Source organism: Cervus canadensis, chromosome 23 (genome assembly GCF_019320065.1).
Source record: "Cervus canadensis isolate Bull #8, Minnesota chromosome 23, ASM1932006v1, whole genome shotgun sequence".
NCBI classification, from domain to species: Eukaryota; Metazoa; Chordata; class Mammalia; order Artiodactyla; family Cervidae; genus Cervus; species Cervus canadensis.
The window spans coordinates 9,188,678-9,215,705 of NC_057408.1; the positions used below are offsets into that span (position 1 = coordinate 9,188,678).

General features: G+C 36.1%; 1 protein-coding gene across 4 annotated transcripts in view; it reads left to right on the forward strand.

Moving 5' to 3' along the window:
• The first annotated feature begins 29 nt into the window (after window positions 1-29).
• The window catches only part of C23H18orf54 (chromosome 23 C18orf54 homolog), a 29,083-nt gene continuing 2,084 nt past the window's right edge, over window positions 30-27,028 (forward strand). Inside the window, exons 1-9 of one of the 4 annotated variants that reach the window (XM_043443777.1) lie at window positions 30-244; window positions 856-952; window positions 2,952-3,274; window positions 4,547-5,329; window positions 5,666-5,816; window positions 8,321-8,423; window positions 14,591-14,722; window positions 15,085-15,155; window positions 18,683-19,875. In XM_043443777.1, the coding sequence (XP_043299712.1) occupies window positions 2,998-3,274; window positions 4,547-5,329; window positions 5,666-5,816; window positions 8,321-8,423; window positions 14,591-14,722; window positions 15,085-15,155; window positions 18,683-18,773 (1,608 nt within the window). In that variant the 5' untranslated portion in view covers window positions 30-244; window positions 856-952; window positions 2,952-2,997 and the 3' untranslated portion in view covers window positions 18,774-19,875. Of the gene's footprint in view, window positions 245-855; window positions 953-2,951; window positions 3,275-4,546; window positions 5,330-5,665; window positions 5,817-8,320; window positions 8,424-14,590; window positions 14,723-15,084; window positions 15,156-15,366; window positions 19,876-20,345; window positions 21,449-27,028 lie in introns of those variants that run through there. The other 3 variants (XM_043443778.1, XM_043443780.1, XM_043443779.1) reach the window with 3 other exon arrangements.

The window sequence follows — 27,028 nt, forward strand, 5'->3', positions numbered from 1 at the left end:
GCCCTCTTCCGAGCACCACGCATGCGCACCGCAAGTCAGCGCCATGTTGGGTCAGTTTGAAAGCGAGCGCGGGCGTAGCCCTGGGCCCTGACGGCGGAGGGAAATGCGAGCGACCTGAGACGGGGGCGGGGCGGCGACCGGGTCGGGATGCTTTGTCGCGTCTCCCATCCTGTGACAGCCCGAGGCTTTCAGTGGAGAATTGTGGACGTGTGCGCTTTTCTCGTTTTTTTTCGGGCCTTCGTCGGTGAGTTCGGCCCGAACGGCGGGTGTATTTTCGAGGGGCGTCTCATTCCTTGACAGCCTGAGGGGAGGGGAGGGCTAAGGGAAAGATGGCGGGGTGGGAGAGGAAAGGCGTTTCCTGAGGCAAGGCTCGGACTGAGAGGTCGGGTGTAAAGCGGCAAACTTAACGAGGAGAGGCTCGGAATGGGACGGAAGGGCCTGGCTTGGCCTTCGGGCGCTTCCGGAGGCTGAAGCGGGCGGGGAGGGAGGCTCTTGGGCTTCGGGGGCCGCTGCCTCGCAAAGACTCAGCCCACCCACTCCTGTTGTCTGATAACGGTTTAGAGAAACCTGTGTCTGTGACCGCGGCGTTGGGTGGACGGGCGGGGGATGCTGGAATCCCTGAGGGAGGTGGGTCCTAGTTCTTTCAGGGCGCAAGCTTTGAATCCGAAGATGCCCGTCAGCAGGGGCGCCAGCGATCTTCGCTTTCCAGGGTCAATAGGTCTTGCTTTTGCGGCAACCACAAACACGTTCATTTTCCTAATATAAATCACAGAGCCGTTGAGTCGTTTGTTTATTTCCTGTGAGCTATTACCATATTGGTTGTTTAACGCTGTACGTTTTGCGTTTGAATCAAAGGTAGTTGAAACCACTGGCCACTCCTTTCAACATTCTATTCGTCGGAATGATGGATTTCCTTTTGGAGCGGCATGCTGAAATGTTTACGGAAGAAATGGTAAGAGCGAATTTGTTTCCAAATAATTCTGTGGCGGACGTGAGGAGAAGTGAATGGATAAAGAGTGTGGTTGTGTTGGTCATTGATGGCAGAATGATGGGTGCCCAGGAGTTGACTTAAACTTTCGTTTGTGTACTTTTGGAAACTTTGCACAGGAATAATTCAGTCGTGGGTTTTCTTTTTGCTTCCTGTGAATTAAAATAAATGTTATTACCCACTCACTGAGAACTGTAATCCAACAGCTTTCCCTTTTAGGGTTTTGTTTTTGTCTTTAAGATTTTGTAAAATAAAATACAAAATCGGTAACCTGTGCTGTGTTGGGATAAGGGCGGAAACGTTTGGTCAGTTTTGTCATGCAAGCAATATTTACTTGAGAAGATTTAAAATCATTAGATGGGTGAAGAAAAGGCAACGCTAACTTGGTCTAGCCAGTCTTGAGAAGGTATACCAGTAGTATCAGAGCAGTCAGAGAAATAATTATCTTACGTTTGTCTGAGGCTTCGGTTGACTACTGTCAACTCTGACCTTTTTCTCTTCTTAAACTGAAAACTTTCTCAGTGTTCTAAAATCAAATTTGACAGTTATTAAGATTACATTAAAAATTGTTATAAGTTAAACATTCCTAAAATTATAACCCCCGATTGAGGGTGGGAGGAGAAGGGGACAACAGAGGATGAGATGGTTGGATGGCATCACCGACTCAATGGCCATGGGTTTGAATAAACTCCGGGAGTTGGGGATGGACATGGATGGACAGGGAAGCCTGGCCTGCTGCAATCCATGGGGTCGCAAAGAGTCGGACACGACTGAGTGACTGAACTGAACTGAAACATGTTATAATATCATAGCATATGATAAGTCCTAGACATTAAGCTTTTATTTTTACCTCAGAAAATCCATTGATTTAATTCTAAAAGAATGTCATGTTATTTACTCAAGTAGTGCCTGTTCATTCTGTTATTTCTTAGGTTTTCAAATATAGATACTGTTGTTGCTCTTTTAATGTAGACCGAAATTCTCTCAATTTTAATAATGGAAAAAAAGATGAGTGCATTGAGGCAATTTTTCCATACTGTTAAGTCTCCTTCGAGAGGTGGGCTGAATCTGTTTTACATGAGAATTGAAAACAGGGTAGTATCAAAAAACGAATGTCAGAAAAGGATTGTTAAAACTGCATTATTTTAGGAAAAGAACATTTTGCCAGCTTACTTCACAGTAATACTTTCTTTATTGATGAATATTGTAAATTATTTTGTTTGCTCACGTCTTGGGGGAAAAGGTTGCCTAAAGTTACATATTGGCATTTAAAATGTTGAAAGTGGATAATTAGTCTCCATTTTTCCTCCTTGTTTCAACTATGTCATTTGATGCCTTTTAAAAATTTATCAAGCACCTACTGTGTGTAGTGTATGGTGGTGGGCTTATGAGTTGAACAATATTTTGTATGGGGGAATGTTATGTATTGTGATGTCATAGAGTGTTTCAGCATAAGAAAAGACTACATCAGTAGTTTACAGGACTTTAAAAAAGTGAGTATTCTTCCTTGACACTTCCTATATAGTCTTAGATGATTTTTTAAAAAATATATTTGTTTTTAGTTGGAGGATAATTACAATATTGTGTTAGTTTCTGCCATATATCAACATGAATCAGCCAGAGATATGTCCCCTCCTTCTTAAATCCCTTCCCACCTTCCATCCCATCCCTCTAGGTTATCACAGAGCAGCAGATCTGAGCTCCTTGCATCATTCATCAGATGATTTTTGTATATATAATTCCAAGCATATATTAGGTGCTCAATGCATGTTTTCTAAATAGATGATGAAAGAATTTACATTAATTAAAATGGAAAATATATAATGTGTGTTGCCTAAAAATAATTTACAGATAATGGGTTTTATTTTTTAAAGTTGTAAAAAGTTTATACAAATTTAGTAATTTCTCTGTGTGATATTACTCTTTTTAATTGGAACTTTAACCTTTTCTTTTTGTATTATAGTTGTTTTTAGGAGAAATGAATAGAAATAACCAATTTTGAGGAAGCCATGGCAAAATCAAATACAAAACACAGGGTTTGTTCTCGGCAATCTTCAGTATCTTCTCTGTTAAGCTGCAGCCTGAGTGGCAGTAATTCCTCTAACTCTGGCTCTTTTCGGTATAAGGATAAACTGTACAGCTCTGCGTCTCAGGCTCTACAGGCCTATATTGATGATTTTGATCTAAGCCAAATGTGTCTTGGTGCAAGCACTGGAAAGATTAACATTGATAAATGTTCTACCAATATGCCGGAATTCTCCAGCTACATTTGTAAACCAAACAATGGTATGCTTTTATCCTTTGTTTTCTTTTTACCTATTGATTTAAAGCATTTTGAGAGATGTATAGTCTTAGAAAACTAAATGCTTTATTTTGTTTTGAAGTAAAAAATGACTTGTAATGTTGAGTTCTGCATATATTTCTTAAATGATTCTGTGATTTTTTGGTTCTCTGGAGTTTTGGGGTAGATCCTCTTTTGACTTTGGAGTAGAAGCTTATAAAATGCAACTAGTAATAGCAGATGGCTGATTCTAAACCCTTAAGCCATTCTGTTACAGTGTAATGGAAAGAGCATTGACTTGGTGGTTCTAGCTTTCATTACCTAGCTTAATGACTTTAAACAAATCTCAGCCTTTCAGAATTTATTTATTTATTTTTATTTTTAGCTTTTCAGAATTTATACTTGATCAGTTCAGTTGAGAGGATAGGGCTGTATTAATCTTCCTTGTCTCTATTCTGTGGGTCAGTAACATTCACAGGATGTTAAGGATTTTTCCTTGGTCAGATGTCCATTAGGGCTTCCCTGGTGGCTCAGTCGGTAGATTATACCTGCAATGCGGGAGACCTGGGTTCGATCCCTTGGTTGGGAAGATCCCCTGGAAGAGGACATGGCAACCCACTCCACTGTTCTTGCCTAGAGAATCCCCATGGACAGAGGAGCCTGGCAGGCTACAGTCCGTGGGGTTGCAAAGAGTCGGACACGACTGAGTGACTAAGCAGAGCACAGCACGGTATCGAGGTCCATGAAGACAAGTTTGGAAAATGTATCTGTTGATAACCCAGTTAACACTTGACTCACCTCTAGGGTGAAAAAAGTTTACATCAACTGTTAGAAGACTGGGCAGTATATTCCAGAAAGGAGAATTAGAACAGCTGTTCTGTGTATTTCAGGGTTAGCAAGCAGGAAAGCAAATTGTTTTTTCACCTAGTTTAACGACTTGTTTTTTTCCTGTGTTGCAGTTGAGTGACCAGTATTCCTGTGAGTGTATTAGTGCATTGGGTGTGTCTAGATGAAGAAACTGTAAATTAAAGAATATGAGAATATCTAGGAGGCTAGAGAGAAAAAAGTGTAGTGAGTAGTTAAATTGAAGACATGTGAAGGAAAAAAACCATATCCTATTACATCAGCCTTTACCTTTCATGCTTTTAATCAAAGCTTAAGTAAAGATTAAGGGAAAACAGCAAACATGATTCTTAATTCTCATTTACTGTTGAATATTATGAAGTATTTTTATATGTGATACAAGAAGATAAACAGAATTCTGCTTTGTTTTTCAGCTTTTGAAAATCCTGATGACAAAAGACATTTATCCTTATCCTATAGCGGACAGACTCTTAATGACATAGACTCCATTAGTCTAACAACTGATGATCTATTAAAGCTTCCAGCAGATGGATCATTTTCTTTCACTTATTTTGGATCAGGTCACGGAAGTAGCAAGAAAAACAGGAAACACATTGGAAGACTGAGTTCATCTGACAGAGAAAAGAATCAGAATTTTCAAGAACCAGCTGCTCTCCAGGGCAAGGATAACTTAGATACCCCAGTTGTGTACACAAATATGAAAGGAAGGCAATGTGGTAGGCTGAAAAACCCAAAATTCATGAATAAGGCTAATAAAAGTGTTTCTGTACCTTCTTTATCTTTTTCCAAAAAATTACCTTTTAGGGACAGTTCAGAACACAATCTTGAAAAGAATTACCCAAGATGGCTCACTAGCCAGAAGTCTGACCTTAATATTTCAGGGATAACTAGTATACCGGACTTCAAGTACCCAGTTTGGCTCTACAATCAAGACTTGTTACCTGATACAGATAGTCAAAGAATATATCAAATGTTTAAAGAAGATCAATGTTCTCCTCGGCATAGTTACCAGGCACAAAGAACTTCTCGGCTAATGAATAAATTAGATTGTTTTGAATATTCCTTTGAACCATCAAACATTTCACATTCCTTGAGTGAGGATAAAGGATTACTGAATGAATATAAATGTGGTCCTGAACCTAGCCAGTGTCTGTGTGAGAACCCGCTTCTTCCAGAATCCAAAAAGCCATTCAGTGGTAATTGTTCTTTTTTTGTGTGTTTTTACTGTTTTTAGTAACTAAAGTGCTGTAAATTTGACCTAGCATCTAGGATCTGTTATATTCTTGATACAATGCTCAAGTGATATTTTTGTTTTGAATTCTTAATCACGTTTATTTATGTAGTATTCTGTGACTAGAAAAATGTCTTTATTTTTTCCTTTGTGTCACAATAAATGTCACATTTTAACATAGCTTGCTATTGTGGATATGTTTATATTCCAAATAATGTAAATTCTTGTTGCCTTTATAAGATTTTACTATGCTTTGCATTTATTTCTTTTCTTAAAGAATTAATGTAATCTTTTAAATTAGGTGACAAAATTGAATTGCTTATCCTGAAGGCCAAGAGAAATCTAGAGCATTGTACTGAAGAGTTACCAAAGTCTATGAAAAAGGATGACAGTCCTTGTTCATTAGATAAACTTGAAGCGGAAAGATCATGGGAAAATATCCCTGTTACTTTGTAAGTTAAAATAGAGAAATTATTCAGTTTTCTAAATGAAGAATGCCATGTGCACATCTGATTTAATCTTTAAGTAACTTAATGATAATTAACAATGGTAGTATCATGGTATTTTTACAGAGCATAACTTTGTGTTTGCTTTAGATCGCATTTTTCATTAGTTACCACAAGATGGTGGTAACTTTAGGTACCTTATATAACTTTTGTCTTTGTTACATGATCCTTTCACTGCACTAGAAAATATTGATATATGTTTAATAGGAGGAATTAGAACCAAAAGCAATTATTTTGCAAATGGAGAAGGCTATTAAAATTTTACTACTTTCTTTTTTTACTTTTAAGTTTTTTCTCCCTCTATATGTTCTCTATATTTTAGAATACTCCTTTCTCTTCATTTACATTTTAATATTTTTCAATCGTTATTTTCCACAAATGATGGTATCATTTTTGTTTGGTAAATGTTTGAAGTTTCTAAGAGTGTTTTCATTTGTGTGCTAAACCTTTCTGTGATATAGTTGCTCAGAATAATTTAAAGTGTTTACCCATGAATGTGAGTGTAGAGGAAGAGTCTCGGAAAGCTTCTTTTCTTAGTGATATTAATTCCATGTTAGAAATGCATTCTTTGTAATCCTATATCCTGTCCTAGGCTCTGATAATTTAATATCTTCAGTTGTCTAAACCTTCATTCTGTTTAGAGTTTATTTCCTGACTCCTTCTTTGATTACTTCTCATTTGAGCGTCTTATTTTCTTAAATGTGGACATTGACTGTAATTGCAGTTTGGAATCTTGATTCTGTCATTTCCTTGCTGAGATTTTGTACAGGTTGCTTCTACTTTGGAGTTGTCAGGATTCAGTTGATTAGAAAATAAATATAAGGTACTTAGGACAGTTTCTGATCTATGACACTCCCTTGTAAATTGTAATAGTGGTGGTGATCATCCAGAATATTTTTTGTTTGTTCAGCTTCATTTCTCAATGGTTGGTTCATTAATGTGTTAAAAAACAAACAAACTAGGATTAATAATTAGCTCTCTTAATTCTTAAAGTTCTCTTATTTTTCATATTTACTAATTTCTTATTTTCTTATCAGTTGGTTGTATTGTATCTGTATTTGTAAAATCCTATATATAGGGTGAGCAGATATCAGAGGTGCTTAAATTGAGTAAAGTTTTTTAATATACTAAATGTATTTTGTAATTAGATACTATGACTTCTGACTTGTATAATTATCGTTTATGGTTTGCCTAGTACCATCATATTATGATGGATATGTTTTACATAAAATTATTGATGGTGTGATAAGGAATAGATCTGACTTAAGTGTGATATTGACAAATTATTAATCTGTCATCAAAAACAAAATTGACTAGGTAATAGTGTACTAAAAGATAGAATAACCACAGCCAGAAAATTGTTTTTTTGGTTTAACTTTCTGTAATAGAAAATGTCAGACAAGTACAAAAGTAGAGGAATAGCATGATGATTCCATATATATCCAGCACTCATCTTTTATAATCAGATAAATGCTTTTTTGATGATAGTTGGATGTACAAACTCTTTGTTAAAGAATGGGAGGAAAAGCTACTTGGGAACAAGAAAAAGTTCATAGTAAATTACAAATCAGATGAGTGAATAATGAAGAACTGCTAATTACCGAGAAAAAAATGTGCATTATGATGTTTAAGTGTTTTAAGAGTCTTAGATATGTGAGTACTTGAATAAGAAACACATATTGATATATAAATGAGAGATAGAATGAGTTTATTCTCTGCAGCTAATGGATTTTTGTTTTGAGAAAATTTTTACTTTTGCTAGGGATGCACTTTTCTTCCCCTTGAACATTAAGAAAAAAACTTTCATTTATTGAACTTCTTTTAAATGTCCCAGGTATGGAGAGTTAAATTTATGTAGTACATGAGATAAGAAGGACTGTGAATGTAGAAACTGAAGTGAAGGTAAAGTTTTGTGAAGTCATACCGGGAGTGAGATTGGGAGTTGAACTCAGGAATTTTAATTTCAGAATTAATCCTTCTCTCACTTTAGTCTGTCCTTAGTGCCAGTTCTGGAGGAGAGTCTGTCCTGTTGCTTTGATGTAGAAGCAGCATGTAGTTCCATCTTAATAGAAACTTATGAATTTGTGGGGGCTTTGTGTATTAATGTTGAGTGACCAAAAATGTTTAATTGGAAAAATGTACTGCTTGTTTCAAACAAATGAGCTTTTGGAGGATAAGTATATTTGAAGGCTCATTTATTTAATTAAAGACTAATGTCTTCAGTTTCTTTATATTTTTCCTTAAAGCTTTACAGGAAAAGCAAGGAGATAGGGAGCGATGAAGGAAGAAGTTTAGGGAGAAGATGAAGGAATTATCAAGCAACATCCATAGGAATCCTATCTATAATGGTTACTTCATGGTGACCATTTTAAATGATAACCGTCAGTTATATACTGTCTAATTTTTATCAATTGGGAACTTATATGCTGTCTTGTATCCTTAAATCCTAGCAAATCTCCTGTTCCTGTTAACACTAATGATAGTCCTCAACAAATTGCAAAGACAAAGTATGCTAATGAATTCCTTGAAGATTTTTTAAATGATGATAATCAGGTGGGTGACATTAAATCTTTTTATCTTATTAAAGGAATATTTATGACTAATTTATAGATATTAATTTCTAAGTTATTTGGATATTATAAAACAAAAAATGGCTCAAATCCTCTCTTCCCCAGCACATATCCGTAAGACCATCACTCCTAGAATTACTGATAATATTGGTATTCTGAAGTAGAGGGACCTGGGATTGAACTCTCTGGGGAGCCTAAATTGTCATTACAGTGGTTTCTTTTTTTTTCCCCCTGGAAAACATGTAAAACAGCACCTTACAGAGTAAGTTATATTTTCCCATAGGGCAGTTGCTTATTGAGAGTTGTGTTTCTAAGAGACAATTATACATCTGTTTAATTTAAAATGGGAAATTTATTACTCAGCTTTATAAAATCAGCACATGTACATCTTGCAAGTAATCCTGAAATAAAGTGTAAATGTTTATATATGTACATAAGGAATGATTATATGATTTAGAATTTTAATTCATGGCTGTTAAATATTGAATACACTTTTGAGATACTGACATCTGGAAGATTTGAGAGATTGAACATTCCAGACAAAAATTAGCTAAAAATTTTAATATATATCTTTTCTTTAAGTGAAATTTACTAGAGAAAGTAGAGGTTGTCAGAATATGTCTGACCTTAGTGCTCTAAGAAGATGCTATAGCAAATGCTGGGTAAGTGAAACTTAATTATCAAATATTTATTTGCCAGATAAATTTGAGTACCAAACACTTTTCTAGGAATTGTATTCCTAATAGTGAATAAAAGAAGAATCCTTGCCTCTTGGATTTTTTATTCCAAGTTGGACAGAGGAGCTATATCAAAATGAAATAGGTAATGGTGATTGAATAATAACAACAAACAATAATATATAAGTGCTGTGCTCAGTCATGTCTGACTCTTTGCAACCCCATGAACTACAGTCCACCTGTCTCCTCTGTTTTTTATTCCAAGTTGGACAGAGGAGCTATATCAAAATGAAATAGGTAATGGTGATTGAATAATAACAACAAACAATAATATATAAGTGCTGTGCTCAGTCATGTCTGACTCTTTGCAACCCCATGAGCTACAGTCCACCCGTCTCCTCTGTTCATAGGATTTCTCAGGCAAGAATACTAGAGTGGGTTGCCATTTCCTACTCCAGGGGATCTTCCCAACCCAGGGATTGAACCTGTGTCTCCTGCATTGGCAGATGGATTCTTTACACCATTGTGCCACCTGGGAAGCCCATGTATAAAGGAGAATCTTATAGATATTGTGAAGAAAAACTGATTGAGATAGAGAAACGAGGGCAGAGAAATTTTAGCTGGAGTGGGCAGGAACGAACGGCCTCTTGTGAGGTGATGTTTGCACCAAAACCTAGAATGAGGGAATAAGCCATATGTGTACTCAGAGGGAGATAACTTTTCATTTAGAGGGAATAGTAAGTGCAGAAACCCTAAAGCAGAAAAATGTTCAAGGAAAATCAGAGTCCAGTCAGTGTAGCTCAGTCAGAATGAGCAAGGAAGAATGTTTAAGAGATAAGATGGTAACCAGGAGTCAGATCGTGTAGGTAAGTAAGCAGTGGAATGAAGATTTTACCTTTTAAGTGAGATGAAAAGTGCCTGAAGTACTTCGGAGGAATGAAATGATCAGATCTACATTTTAAAATATAAAGTGGCAGTGGTATGGAACATAGACTTGAGAGGAGCTGGGGAAGGACAAGGAACCCAGTTAGGAGGTTTTAGCCGTCTTCCAGAATAGGGATTGTAAAGACTTGGGTTAGGTGGGAGCATTAGAAGTGGTCAGAAATAGTTAGACTTGAAATGTGTTCTTAAGGTGACTGGGTAGGATGGAGACAGAAGATTCAAAGGGTGAGTCCAAGATGTTTGAGCCAAGCAACTAAAGCAGTGAGTGGTACAGTTTACTTAGTTGAAGTGAGCCCTGGTAGAGGAACAGATCTGCGTAAATTTTGTAAAGTTTGAGATGGGTGACCATTAAATACTAGCCAGCCAATCCCTTTTCTTTTGCCTTTACACAGACACCACCTCACTACCACTGTGTTTCTTAATTTTTAAATAGTTCTAAGCTTATAGAAGGTTGCAAAAATAATACAGATAATTCCTGTCACCCTTCTCTCAGCTTCCCTAATGTTAACATCTCACTGACCATAGTGTAATTTTCACATTGGCATAATACTGTTACTTAAACCACAGACGTTATTCTGATTTCACCAGTTTTCCTGCCAATGTCCTGTTGCAAGATCTAGCATTGCATTTAGTTGTCATATCTCCTCAATCTGCTTCAGTCTTCACAATTCCTCAGTTTTGTCTGTCATGATCTTGACACTTTTGAAGACTTAATGGTCAGTTGGTTTTTTCCTGTAGATTGTTCCTCAGTGGGGTTTATCTGAAGTTTACTCTTGATTAAAATGGGGTTATGAATTTTTGGCAAGAATGCAACAGAAATCATGCTGTGCCCTTCTCAGTGCATCATATCAGAGGGGTCATGTTGTCGTTGATAATGTTGATAATGTGTCTTAGTTCGGGCTGCTGTAGTAAATATGCCATAGACCAGGTGGCTTAAACAACAGACATTATTTCTCACGTTTCTGGAGGCTAAGAAGTTCAGATGAAGGTGTCTGGTGAGATCCTGCTTCCTAGTTTTCAGGTGGCCATCTGCTTGTTTCCTCATGTGGCAGAGAGCAGAGAGGGAGCAAGCTTTCTGCGTCTTTTCCTGTAAGGGCACTAATTCCGCTCGTGAGAATTCCACCTTCATGACCTAGTTACTTCATAGAAGCCCCTCCTCCAAGTGCCGTCATGTTGGGATTAATTCACATTGCACATTTGAATTGTAGGGGGCACACACATTCAGTCCAGAGCAGTATACTGATAATGATAATATGTAATTATCTTAGAAATTTATTTTTATATTTATTTATAGAAAATTTATATTTATTATAGGTAAACCTATAATAATATGTTAGTACTGGTAATATTAGTCTTGAACATGTGCCTACTGGCTTTCTCTTTAGTAAAATTACGGTTTCCTCTTGTTAATTAATAAATGTCTTGGGGAGATGCTATGAGACTGTGCAAGTATTAATAGTCTCAAACTTCCATCCACTGTTTTTAGCATCATTGGTGGATCTTGTTTTTTCGTCTGAATTATTAGTTGAAGTTCTTGTGTAATGAGCTCTTCCTCCCTCCCCATTTGTAAAACTGTTTTTATTGGGACTCAGATTTTTTTAAAACTTTATTTTATATTGGGGTATATCTGATTAACAATATTGTGAAAGTTTCAGGTGAACAGCAAAGGGACTCAGCCATATATATACACGTATCCATTCTCCCCCAAATTTCCCTCCCATCCAGGCTGTTACATAACATGGAGCAGAGTTCCATGTGCTGTACAGTAGGTCCTTGTTGGTTATCTGTTTTAAATATAGCAGTATGTACATGTCCATCCAAACTCCCTAACTATCCCTTCCCCCCAACCCCCCTAGCAACCATAAGTTCGTTCTCTAAATCTGGGGACTTACAGATATTTAATTCTAGGTTTGAAAGAAAAGTGAAAGTGAAGTTGCTCAGTCATGTCCGATTCTTTGTGACCCCATGGACTGTAATCTGCCAGGCTCCTCCGCCCATGGGATTTTCCCAGCAAGAATACTGGAGTGGGTTGCCATTTCCTTCTCCAGGGGATCTTCCCGACCCAGGGATGGAACCTGGATCTCCCACATGGCAGGCAGACTCTTTATCGTCTGAGCTACCAGGGAAACCTGGTATTACTTTCTAGGTTTACAATATAATATTATTAATTCGTTGCTTAAATTGTTCCAGTTTAGGCCGTAAGAGTAGCTTCAGGTTGGCTCCTGTGTCCTTTTGACATGTCCCTGTCATTTTTTGAGGACTACTCTGAGGAGCCATGGTTTCTTTTTATTTGAAAACTGTTTAGAAACTAAGATCTAAGCATGAGGTGCGCTGATTGCTCCTGGGTTGTTCTTTATGCTAGACTTTCTCAGCAGGCAGACTTAGAAAACATGTTTGCTAACCCACATATACACGTATACATATTTCTATGTCTATTTACATATGTATTAATATATTTTATGTGTAGGTATAAAATCATGAGTTCATACTGACACCAATTCCAGTTCAATACCACAGTATTAGTTTCAGCCCTTTCTGTTCTTTATTTGTAACTTCTTTCTCCTCTGGTAAGAATCTCTGCTGTTACTATCTATAATAGATTTACTTGTTTTTTCAGTGTTAGCATATGCATAGTTTCAGAATTGCTGTAAGAAATAAATTTACTAGCTAAGTTATATTGTTTGTGTGCGATTCTGTTTGTCTTTGGGGCTTCCCTAGTAGCTCAGACAGTAAAGCATCTCCTGCACGACTGAGCGACTAACGCACACAGACACACTTTTTGTCTTTAGCTGCACAGTATCCAGTCAACGTATTCTTTTCCAAACGTACCTTGGTTAATTATTTTCTGCTCAGCTCCTTTCAGTGTGGTCATGTCATTGGTTTGTAATACTCTTAGGTCATTTTTTTATTGTGTAAATTGGGTTATTCCCACATTTTATGTGGTTTAAATGGTTGTTTTTTGAATATATGAAACAGTACTATAGTTCTAAGAGTCAAAGCTATATCAAAAGATGTATACCAAAAGATGTACTCAGAGGCATTCACTACCAGGATTTAATGCCAAGTCTCAGAACAAATTCTATCAAATGTACTGAATAGCATTTATTAAACATTCATTCATGAATGACACATAACAGTTCATATAATCTGTTTTTTTTAGTTTTCTCGTTTTTGGTACTCTGGCCACAATTTTGCCTGAAAAGCTCACTCAAGGCAGACACCAAATTTCAGAGGCAAGCTTTTGTAACTTTTATGGTTAGTATTAGCAACTAGAATTTCTTCTAAACCAGTGACTGGATGCAGATCATTTAGAGATAATGCCTCAAGTGCTGTCTCCGAGGTTGTTAGGAGTATAAGCCAAACTGAATCCTTATGCTGTTTCTTTTTCTTCTTTTTTAAAATTTTGGTAAAGTATTCATAATATTTTGACCATTTTTAAGGATATAGTATATAGTTCTGTGCAGTAAGTATCTTTACATTGCTGTGTACCCATCACCTCTATCTATTGCTAGGACTTTTTTATCTTTACCCACTGAAACTCTGTACTCATTAAACACTTAACTACTCACGCCTGTTTACCTATATACCTGTTTACTACCCTCTGCTGGCACTGTTCTACTTGCTCTTGATAAAGTTGATTATTCTGGAAACCATGTATGTTTTAGTCTGCTGAGGCTGCCATAACAAAATGCCATAGGCTAGGTGGCTTAAACAACAAATATTCAGTTCTCACAGTTTTGGAGGCAGGATTATCTAAGATCAAGATGCTAACTTATTATTTTACTGGTGAAGGCCCTTTCCCTAACTTGCAGACAAACCACCTTCCCACTGTGTCCTCACATGGCCTTTCCTTGGTCTCCTAATTCAATGGTTGTCAGGGTCCCACCTTTATGACCTCACTTAACTTAATTACCTCCTTATAGTCCTATCTCTCAATACAGCCACATTCATAGTCATGAATTCTGGGGGTGGTGGCAGGGGTGGAGGACACAAATTGAATCCATAGCATAGTATAAGATGAATTGTACTATATTTTTCTTTTTGTTATTGACTTATTTCATTTGGTGTAATGTTGTCAAGGTTCATCCATGTTGTATTAGAATTTCCTTCCTTTCTTAGAATGAAGAGTACACCATTGTGTATTTGAACTGCTAGTTCTTGTTCAGTTGATAGCTTCATTTACACACTTGAAAGGAGCATGTTGGCTTACCTGCTTTCTAAGGACCTTTCACTTGTAAGAATCTATGATTTTAAATGTGGTAAACGAATATGTTGCAAATGTAAACATGCACCATTCATTGTAAAAGAACAAGGACTAGAAAGTATATGCCAACATTTTAATAATGATTGTCTTTAAGTGACTCCATCTGGGGGCTGGGTAAGAGGAGGTTGAGTTACAGTTTTGATTAGGTGAAACACTTTATTGACATGTATTATTTGGATTTTGCATTAATTTTATATTGTGGGGAAATAATGCAGAATATAACTTTTCCCCTTATGAATTTGAGTGGTTCATGTGTTTTAACTTTAGAGCTGTACCCTTTCTGGAGGGAAACATCATGGACCTGTTGAAGCCCTGAAGCAAATGTTATTTAATCTTCAGGCAGTGCAAGAAAGTTTCAATCAGAATAAAACTGCAGAGCCAAAAGGAGAAATTAAACAAGTAAGCATAAACTTAATTTATGAATTGAAATCTATGAATGCAAATTGAGATCTGTGAAGGATACGATTTCCTCCTAGATCTTTTTGTAGTTTTTCCCTCTAGTTTTATGTTAATAAGCATGGTATATAGTGAACAAATATTTAGAGGCATACTTTAGGACTGTTGCAAAATAAAGTTATATTTTTAGAATTAATAGTATATATATATAAGCTTTACTGAAAATTATTTACTAGATTTATTTCCTTGGGAATACAGACAATATTTCTTAATGTGTTCTTATTAATCACATATTAAATAACATTTAAGTTTGTAATTATATAACATTTTCACTATTTCATTATATTTGGTGTTTTCAATAATAGATCTCAGAAGATGATCTCTCTAAATTACAGTTGAAGGAAAGTATGGCTCCTATTACTAGGTCACTTCAAAAGTAAGTGTTCTCTGTTAATTTCTGAGTATGTTATGAATACAAATCTGTTTTAGTCACTGCTTTGATTGAAATCAGAAGGTTACAGGATGGACTTAAGTAGCTCTAAGAAGGAAGAAATGTACTAGGTATATTTAAGCTTCCTGGAGCATGTTGTTTAACCCTCAGACTTTTCTCTTAAACGTTTGCTATTCTCTATTTAAAATATTCTTAGGGCTTAATGAGATAACTGTGGACACCTAAAATATAATAGCTGTGAATGGCCTGGAGAAATTTTCCTTTTCCCTTCTGAGTAATATCAACAATTTGAGAGAGCAATGGTGTGAATATTCTGGAAGGACAACTTGTGCTTGAGATGTGTTGTCCTGTGTTCTCTCTAGAAGAGGTAAATAACTGTATCATTGTTTGATGTATCTCCACAGAAATCTAAAGTGAGTATAATGCCCTGGATGTAAAGATAGGTCCAAATGCCCTAAGGTGTTAATCTACTTATTTTCTTAGTTCCATTATCTTAAAAGTTGGAAAGAATGCAATTCTTTCCTATAGTCATGATATTGATGGAAGAGAAGGTTATATTTTAGGGATTTGGTTGTGTGAATATGAAGTGCCCTCAAAAGATGGAATAGGCAGTTTAGTTAATGCTAAGATTAAAATTTTTTACTTTGTAACATTATTTTGCTTGGCTGTAAGTGGGCTAGACAAATACTGACTACCGTTTGTCTTTTCAGAATTGCTTAGGATTCTCTTATGTAAGGAAGCAGTGGAAAAGTGAAACCCTAGACTTGTAAACTTATAATTGTCATGAGAAAGATATGTATCTCATTTTTGTTTTCATACTTTAAAAAGTATGTATGGATTTCTGCCACTATTCTAGGTAGAAATAATGCCTCTTTCTTTGTTGCTTGCCATAGTCTTGGCTATAATGTTTCATATCTAATAGGGTTCAGTGAGTAGTGATACTAATAACTAATCTTTATTGAACATTTACCAAGTATCAGTATTCTTAGTGCTTTGTATGTAATTCATGTGATTTTTACAACCCCGTGAGGTAAGTACTATTATTTGCTCCATAATACAGATCAAGTAATAAAGTAACTTGCTCAAGGCTGCCTGGCTAGTAAAACAGCACTGGAATTCAAACCAGACAGATTCTACAGTCTCTGTTCCTAATACTACTCTCATTAATGATAGTGGTGCATTATCCTTTTAGTCTCTGTGCAGTACCTCAATTGATTATCTTGGATAAAGACCTCCTTCTGCTTTAAAATTTAAAGTAGATGACCTTAAGCTTTCCACAGTTCTTAAAAACATTGATATTGAACTTGTGTCACAAGACTTGTGTATTTCCTGAGTTGAAAGTACGTAGCCCAGAAGATGTTTTTCTTGGTGGAAATGAACTCTGAACCATACGTAGTTAACCACAAAAATTGATACTGATTGTACAGTTGCTTTTACCATTTTCTATAATTTTTTTTAATAGTAGTAACTTTTTTCTAGCTTAGACCATCAGTAATCTTGTCTACAGAATGCCAGTTTTAGAGAGTAAGAGTCCAGTTTTGTTAGATGGGTCTTAGCTGTTGATTCTTTTGGATTAGCTGACGCAACCTTAATTTGGCTTTTATTTTACATTTTGAAAGTATTATCAGTAAGGCATTTGTAGTATTATGAAGTAAGTTTAGATTTATGAAGAAAGCATGTCATTTCCCCTCTCCCCCTTATTTTCAGTCTTTAGATAGACTGTTTTAAGGACAACTTAAAATTAATTCAATCTCAGAATTTCTCTTACAAGACTGCAAAGTAGCCGTTTAGGATTATGGTCATCTTTTCATACTTAAAAGGAACCCAACTTTTGCAGAAGTTATAGGTTGTATTTTAGGAGCTTTAGTTACTTTTCTAGGGTGTTTCTCCCCAATCCTCAAATAACTGGATTTTCTCACAGTTTGGATTGCTAACCAGTTCATTAAAATATCTTTCATTAGCTTTAGGAAACTGCAGGATCTTGGTATGGGTTCTGTTTACTCCCCTGGACACTCAGTTTTCTTAGGTTCTCCTATTAGAAATAACAGAAAAATGTTCATTGGACCTGAAGTATAAATGGCTGATACAGCTTAAGGTGTTATTTTTTCCAGAAAGATTTTGCTTTTAGTAGGAATCAAAGTTATATTTGTTTTGTATCCCTATAATACTTAGTTTTGTCTTATGTGTTTACATATTAAAGTTATCATCTTTAAGCAAATGAAAGAATTGGTTTTTGAGCCAGTACCTTTTCTAGGATCTTTTATTATGTCGTATAAGCTTAGGATGGTTGTAAAAAATGAGCAATTGCATATTGTTCACATACTATAAAGGTGAGCAATGGTGGATGATTGCAGAATTATCAGTCCTCCAAAAATAATTTGGTTTTGGCCTCAGGACATGTAATTTTATATATTAATTGGAGATGAATGTGTAAGAATTCTCAATAATAAAGGTCATGCTGTGAAGACCATGCTTAGTGATAGCTGGAAAATTGTCTTGTTTCTCAGATCTCCTTTCCTGCTCAGTTTTCTGGTGTTCATTCTATACTAGGGATAGACAGAATTAGCTCTCAGACTTGCAAAACATGACCCTAAAGCAAAGATTTTTCTTTGTTCTAATGTGCCCGTATGTTACTTAGATCTAGAAAATAGTAGGCAGTTTGTCCAGAAAAGCCTTTTGTTCAGTTCTTGCTGAATACTAGGCTGAATATTGGTCAGTAAACATAGTCTTTAAGAGAACAGCCAATATAGTAGTATTAATAGAAACGTAAATGCAAGATATCAATAAGTAAATTAAAATATAGCTGAATTGTCATCATATAATCAGTGTTACTGAGTTTCTGGGGATTGATTTGTATGTATTTGAATGGTTACTGGTAGATGCATTGTCAAAATAAGAAATGAGTTTTTAAATTTCAGTTTTTAAGGTGAATGATTACCCAGTGTTGTAATATAATCCTTAAGTTGATCTTTTCCCCATTAACGTGCTTTTTCACTTTTTGACAGAAGAAAATCAAGAAAAATTTCCTTCTGCAGTTTTATCCTTCCCTTCTCCCTTACTTTCCTTTGAAATACCAGTCACTTTTGATAGTCTCTTTTCTAAGCTTTATTCTCAAAAGAGTTAGATGAAAGAAACTGCCAACTGATTGTGTAACTGAGGTAGAGCCACTAAAGGTTTCATATTTCTACTTAGCTTTTGTATTCCTTTCCTTTATTACCCACCCCCCCTCTCTACCTGACATTGTGTTTTAAAGGCGTAAAATATACTACATGGGATTAGAAAGGAAACCAGTTACAGTGAATTAATTATGAAAATATTTAAATACATTTCTGATTAGTAATAATATATGCTTCTCTTTATTGCATTTAAAATAAGACAATACATTTAAAATACAGGTAAGTTAAAACTCATTTTGTAAAAACGTGTATTATTGTGAAAGCCTTTTGCATAACTTGAATAAAAGCATTAACCATTTGTGTGGTCTTTTACTTAACCTTTCACATGTTGATCAGCAAACAGAGAATATTGGAAGACATTGATGTCTGGGTCACCACTGAGACTTCACTGTTTGGTGGCTCAACAACTAGACTTAAAATTTTCTAATAGTTACCTAGTTATGTCATATGAACTTCTAGACTGAGACAGAAAGAATAAGAGTAACTGTGTTACAGCAGTGGATTTAATAACTTGTAATTTTGTAACTATTATATAAACTTGTAATTTTGGAATAGTCATGAGTATAGAACATACCTGCAATGACTTATGTGATATGAAAATATCTCTGACTTCTGTGGCATGTGAGATCACTTTGGTCTGTTGCTTACATTCATAATGGAAGGAAATGCTAATTTAGAGATAGCATTTAGTGAAAATAAAGATAATTTTTTTTCCCCATCCCATTGTATAGATCTTCAAATCTAAAGAATCTGTGGTCCTCCAATTTGTAAACAATGAGATCGAATTCTAGCCTCTTGTCTTTCTGTATCTTGAATCACAACCTGAAAAGAAAAAGGAAGATAAGCCCCAAGTATTATATTTACAGATTGTATTCTTCCTCATAAATGTGTCTAGGAAGAAGAAAATTCTTTAAGTAGAGATTATTATAGGATGTAGAAATAATAAAGTCTAGTTTTACCTCTAATTGCTTAGTAACCCTGGATGAGTTATTGTCATTTAGTTAATGAAGATGACAGTCTCAAAAATTAACAGAAGCTGTTGAATGGGTGTCAGAATTCAGATTCTTACTACATTTGAGTGTCTAAGAAGTAGAGTACAGGGAAATAGATACGATGTAATATAGTAATTAACACTACTAGTTTCCTCCATCTTCTTACTCTTGGTAAAGTGGAGGGTGTATTTTATTTATTATACATCATTGTAACTTCTCACTAATTTCTCACCTTAGAGATTACTTCATGTCATAAATGTTATATTATTTCTGTTTTTCTTAGTCTCTTGTTTACAAGAGACATATTTTTGGATGGTTGATTAACATTTTCTGAGTGATCCTCAAGGATCTGAAAGGTAGGGGAGAGGGAAAGCTGGAAGAATACTTTCAGAGGAAGACTGGAAAGTTAAGGGTCCCTGTCTTCTTGGTTTGTCTGAGGAATGATTGGGAAGACCAGGTTGCTGGTATAATACTACATTATTCAATGTAATTGTCATTTGTTTTCCCCATGCTCAATAAAAATGAGTTTTCCTCAAATGTAACTGATTCTTTAGTGCTATTTTTAAAATTTTAGCTGCTTTGAATGTATATGCTAAAAATGAATTATGTCCTTTATTTCTTAAATGATATACTTAGTATATCAGAAGGCATCATCTCTCTCTGAAAATCACATGGAAAAGATGTTCTAAGTGTGATACAAATGATACCTGTTATTGTTTTTTATTAGGCTACTTGGTACACTTAAAAAAGAAAATCTTTAAATGTCAAAGATAAGTTTTTATCTGTTTATAGAATTTTAGATGAATTACTTTAGCCCTGAGTTATTCAGATTGCAAGGTTTCATAAAGAAAAATTTTCTTAGTTTTGATGCTAAACATATTCCATAAGTTTATCTCTTATACTGATTTTGAAGTTAATAAACAATGTAATGACCATTTCTTACTGTCTGCATTACCTATTCAGTCCTTGATGTTGGTTGATAATGTGTTTTATACTTTTTAATGAAGGGCTTTGCACCATTTATCTCGCCTGAGAGACCTGGTTGATGATACCAGTGGGAAACAGTCACCGAAAATATGAAGAGGAAAATAAAAGTTTAACCAATAAATAGTCACCACAGAACAAAATGTATTTTTTTCATATCGCTTAAACTGACAAAGTTAACTATAAGCCATACGTTATTCTGTGATTGGTTCAAGTATTACATATTTTTTAAAAACCAGACTTGAATACGTCCATATATTTTTTTGTGGCCTCTCTTCATTTTGTGCCAAAATACCAGAGGTGAATTGGGAGGACCCATAGTCCTAGTCTGACTTTGGTCTTCAGGCTATCATATGTCTAATAGTCAAAGATGGATGTTTTCTGTTCTTGAAGGTAACATGGACTTAAACCTTCTTCAGCATCCTCAGGATTTTATCATCTGGTTCTGGATCATTTAGAAGCTTTTCCTGATTTCTATCCAAAATCTCTTAATTAAATAGGCTCATAAAGTTAGCATCCAACATAAGGAGCTTAAGGAATATCAAAATTGTTGATGTATCTTATCCACATGGAAGTATGTTACTTTCAGGTCTCATAAAGCAAACATTTAAGAATATGTTGTATTTGCAAATAACATTGATGGAGTGCTAAAAGGAATGTTTTATATTGTGAATTCCAGGAAAACCTCATTTAATTAATGCTTTGATTTTATGTGAGATAATCTGACAGTACTTGACAGTTTTTAAAACACTTTGCGGGGGATATTTAAGAATTTAATATTTTGATATTTCTTAGATTTAAATTTTGAGGTTAGCTCAAACTAGTAAAAACTATTTGACCAATTGCTTTATGAAATTTGGTAACTGAAATGAATATGGAAAATCAGTTAACTATATTAAAGCTATTTTGTAAATGCTGAACTTTTATTTAAAGCAATCTATAGTCTTGAAGATTTGTCACTAGGTAGAACTAAACAAAGCTCTCTAATTTTGCAACTTCTGCCAAGTGAGCTTCTGACGAGCAGGAAGTATGTTTACTAACAAAGAAGAAATAAGTCAAGATGTGGTGAAGTGTATTAAAAAAGCCTGATGAAATTAAAGAGTATGTTTGTATGTATACAAATTAACACTACTCAAATTTTGGAGCATTTTTTGCTAGTACCTTTACTGTCAAGAATTTCTAAGCACATTGGGTCAAAGAATTCCTGCCCCCCCACCACCTCAATTTAAAACACCATATAAGACCTTTGTTACAGAAATTACATGTCAAAGACTGTAGAGTGAATCCTGTCTTCCCCTTGCCGAGTGAGTCAGAGTCACTACTGTTCTTTTTGCCCAGTGTGAGAGTCACTTGCTAGTAAGTTTGTTTTGTTTACTCTGGATGTGTTTTTGCCACCGACACACATTGAATTTTCTGATTACCGTCTTCTGCTTCACAGCAACTAGTTTGCATGCAATGAAACAAGACATTACTTTGATGATTGTGATGTGGTTGGCCGTTAAGTGTGAATGGATTGATTTTAAGTTGGATGAATTGAGCTTTTTTTAAGTGGATGAATTAATGGATCTGAGTTGAGCATGTTTCAGTGAAATCTAGGATTTGATGAATTCTAAAGGCACAGCAGATACAAGATAATTATGTATTACATGTTGATCAGACATATTTAATGTACATAGACGGAATCTGCAAAGGGACTATGCTTAATGACTCTCTGTAACACTGATTTGGTTAGTGCTTCATTTGCAAAAACATATCTCCTAATACTAAATAAGATAAACTTGTTCTAGAATTTTAACTAATATTTTAAGAAACTTGATGATACTTATCCCAAAGTTTTTTGTATTAAGGAAGTTTTAAGTTTTTTAGCAAAAAGAAACTTTTAATGATTAATTGTAACCTTTAAAAAAATATCAATGATGCAGTAAGAAAAATGTAAATGATAAATGTTCAATAAATTATTAAAGGAATTTAATTGAATATTTTAGCATTTTTTTGAGATTTCCAAAGGAAAAAAGGAGACATCAGTATTGAGACGACTGAGTTGGGAATTTAAGGCAATTAGATTTTAAAAATAGCATTGTGAATATAAGGCTTTATCAACCCTTTTCTCTCTTTTAGGTGTATTGAAAAATAATGAATAGAAAAAGTGATAAAACTTTAATGACATTTCAAGTTTTTAATTGAGTGAAAAAATTGAACAAACCTAATTACAAAAGTTATTTGAGATCCAGGGATAAAACTGTGATGAATATGTGAAGACTTGAACTTAACTACATTTTCTTTATTATCAGTAGGAACTCTTCAGTTTTTTCTGGGATAATTCATTTCAGATTCATAGAGATTTCTGACCACATTGAGGAACACTGTGTTGGGTTCATTTGGGTTATGTGTTTCTCTCTCTAGTTTTGTTATTTCTTGTTGAAATTTATGAATGTGGGTTTTGGGTATTTTGTATATTTAATGTTTGGGATAATGTTAAATCATAAATGTAAATCATATATAGTTATACCAAAATGTTGCCTGAAGATAAGTCATGGCAAGATTTTCTTCCCCTGATGTTTTGCATATGTGGAATCACTCATAGTTTTGATTTTATGTTTCCTCTTTTTCTGTCCTGCTTTTCACAATGTCTCAAAATCTCTTTGGTAGAAGTGCTCTCAGAAGTAAACTTGCTAAGGGGTGGGCTGAATTGGGGGTTGGGATTGACCCATATAATACACTGTGCTGTGCTTAGTCGCTCAGTCATGTCTCACTCTCTGCGGCTCCACGGACTGTAGCCTGCCAAGCTTCTCTGTCCGTGGGGATTCTCCAGACAAGCATATTGGATGGGTTGCCATGCCCTCCTCCAGGGGATCTATCGAACCCAGGTCTCCCACTCTGTAGGTGGGTTCAGTGCCTTCGGAGCCACCAGGGAAACCCAGGAATAATGGAGTGGGCAGTCTATCCGGTCTTCAAGGGATCTTCTGACCCAGGAATGGAATGGGAGTCTCCTGCATTGCAGGCAGATTCTTTTCCCGGCTGAGCTACCAGGGAGGCCCATATGATACACTCCAGTGTATAAAGTAGGTGACTAATGAGAACCTAGTACAGCACAGGGAAACCGCTTAGGGCTCTGTGGTGACCTAAATGGGAAGGGAATCCAAAAAAGGGTGTGTGTACAGTAGGTTCACTTTGTTCAGAAGCATCGTACACAACATTGTAAAGCAACTGTTTTCCAATAAAAATAATTAAATGGCTAAAAGGCAAGTAGCATGAAAGGGAGCAAAACTGATGTATGGCTAAGATCTTTTTTGAACAAAAACCTAATTTTTTATCTTCCCAGTTTATTCTACATTGTCCTTACTGTAGACCAGACCTGACCAACTCTCTGTGTAGCAGCCTCTTTACTGAGACTAGTCCATTTGCCTCCTAATACTTGTTTCAACCTTAACCATTCTTCCCCTCATTTTTGGCTCAAAGATATCCTAACGAGTCTTTGCAAGACACTGTTATGCACACCACTACTGAAATCTTACTGATTTATTTCAGCAAGTTTGCTGTAGCTAAATTGCTTTACTCAGATTCTCCCAAACTTCATAGGTATGTTTTCATTTTCACCTTTGTACATATTGTTTCCCATACTTGAAATACTGTGCAATTTCTTTAAAGCTCTGACAGAGTTTATCATTTATTCCCCAAACACTTAAACCTTCCAAACTCTGGTAGGTTGGCTCTCCTTTATCTTTCCCCACCACGTGTTTAACTGTTAGATTTCTTACTTTAAGTGTTGGATGTACCTCTTGTAGCAGAATTTGTATCCCAGGGGAGAAAATGTCTTAAAAAATACGAGGTTGATTTTGTTTTGTCTCCTTGATAGTGTCTCTTACATAGTGATGTAATAACCAGAGACATGTTAAATTGATTATTTTAAGCCAGGTTTCCCGTGTAAGATTGTAAATTCATGGTAGAAACCACATCCTTTATGTGATGTCCTACAAATCCTTTTTAAAATGAGGTAAATTAAACCTATTTTGGAAGAGGTTTCTTTTTTGTTACTGCAGTTTATCAAACAAGGTTAACATTTAGGTATTTTGGGTGACTTGGCTGTAAGCTTTCTAACGTCTTGAGCCTTCAAGACTTTTACGGTTTTTGGGTTTTTCTGTATTCTGCATTTCATCCGGTACATGACCTATGTTACAGATCCGTTCCCCAGACTAAGTCTAGGGAAGCTTTCAGTGACTGGTTTTCATTTTGTTGCTTCTGTGAGCCTGGCTAGATGGGAACCTGTCAGTCTGGGTCCAGTTTAGAAACAAACCACCCAGTGATTTTAAATAGGAGCAACTCAACATACAAAAGTTTTAAACTAGTCAGACCCACCGGAGTTCAGTGTTTGCAGCAGCCAATGAAGTGGTGTTGCCCTGGACCTGGCTGGCTGCCTGCCTCCCAGGTTCCACAGAGCGGGGCCAGAAGTTCTGAATTATGACAAAATAGGAGAAGTCTATCTGGTACCCCAGAGCTAAGGGAGCAGACTCAAGGAGGGACAAGCCTGTAAGGACAAGCAAGTACTCAAGGACAAGGGATCTCAGATGGGAGTCAGACCTTGTTGAAGGGGTAGTTGCAGCCCACTGGATGGCAGAGAAGTTTATAGGCTTGCCCAGACCAGAGTCGGTTTGCAGTCACTGGGCAAGCAGGAAGCCACCCTTCAAGGTTCAGGGGAGCTGCAGCTAGTGACCAAGTGTGGGCCTGGAGAGGGAGTGAGGGAGCCTCCGCATGCTGGACGGTGCTGGCTGGATGCCAGGAGCAAAAGAGATTTGTACTGGGGAAGTTGAAAGAAGGTGATCACTGGCCTGGGCCAGGTCTGTGTGACGTTGCCAGGGAGAACCATACATTCTGGGATGGTGACTGGGCCAGAGAACCACTGGGTTTCTTCATATCCGTCGTGTTAACTGATGCTGGAGCTGCCGGAAAGCTGCAAGTGAGCCCCTTCAGGGTGAATTTGGAGCTGAGAGACTATGAATTGTTGACTGGCTCAGAAACTTGTCAGGTTCTTGAAAGATTTTGGTGGGAAAAAGCATCACAAAGGGAAATTAAAAATTGCTTCACCTGTCCACCTCTGACATCCTGTTTTGCAATATAGCCTGTCCAAACCAAGAACCTGGCATAAAGGTAAAATAACAAAAATGTCAGCTCATTTAGGAAACAGGCCCAATAAGAAACCTTGGGTCAATACTTTCAAAACCTAATAAATTTGATAATTTTATAGAAGAAACTCTGAACCAGAAATCTGGGACTGTTATAAACATTCTGGAATTATACAAATGAAGATCAGAATTTTAGAGGAGTAGATTGCATTTAAGTGTTTTTCATCGTGGTAGCCCCATAGGTTTTATATGAGTGTTTCTGGAAATTGAGCATTTCTTGCAATTGGAATGCTTTGCATTGTAGTATATTGCTTAAATTAAGCCATGATTTGTTTTTCTGTGTCTTCCACATATTACCCTTATTTAATTTTGCCTTTCAAGGCAATCTCATACACAGTTTGGTCGTCTTAAAATACTGAAACCAACAAAAATAATGCTACTTCCATCTTTCAGGCTGTCTTTAATTTCTAAGTACTTTGGACACAATTTAATGTTCATAATTGCCTCACTTGTAATAATGTCATCTGGCTTTCCTTTTATTGTTTAAATGTCTAAATTGATCCAGAGCCCTACCTAACAGCAAGACGCTAGAGTATGCATTTATTTTGCATATTGATAGGAGGATTGATATATATTAGTTTTAGGTGTCTGACATAATGATTGAACGTTTATGTGTAAGTCTAGTTAATATCCATCCACTTTAATTTTTTCTTACTGCCACCCATAGCTGATTTTTTCCAGCTTTGTTGAGGTATAATTGGCAAATTGTAAAGATACTTAAAGTGTATGTTGTGTATACACATTGTGAAAAGATTCTCCCATCTTATTAATATATTCATCACCAATTACTGTCTTTTTTGGGACAGTTAATTTTTTTAAAATGTGGTATCAGATGTCCAACATGCATAGAATAGGTACATGAAAAGTCTACATATGATTCTTTGATGATTTATTCCATTCAGCTAGCATGCATTTGATTTCCCTGGTGGCTCAGACGCTAAAGTGCCTACAATGCAGGAGACCCAGGTTCAATCCCTGGGTCGGGAAGATCCTCTGGAGAAGAAAATGAATGGCAACCCACTCCAGTACTCTTGCCTGGAAAATTCCATGGATGGAGGAGTGTGGTAGGCTTCAGTCCGTGGGGTCACAAAGAGTCAGGCACGACTGAGCAACTTCACTTTCACTTTTCAGCATGCATTTGGCTCTGTGGAGGTGGGAAGGAGGAGAGGAGAGGGTAGGGATAGGAGAGATGATGGCAAATAAGGTATGACATCACGAGGAACTCGATGGAAATATGTAGACAGATATATTACCACCAGGTAAGTATTGTTTCAGAGAAATGAAGATGGAGCAATAGCTATTAAGGCACAGATGATGGAAAGTACGACCAACCTAGACAGCATATTAAAAAGCAGAGACATTACTTTGCCAACAAAGGTCCGTCTAGTCAAGGCTATGGTTTTTCCAGTGGTCATGTATGGATGTGAGAGTTGGACCATAAAGAAAGCTGAGCACTGAAGAATTGATGCTTTTGAACTTGTGGTGTTGGAGAAGAACTCTTGAGAGTCTCTTGGAGCGGAAGGAAG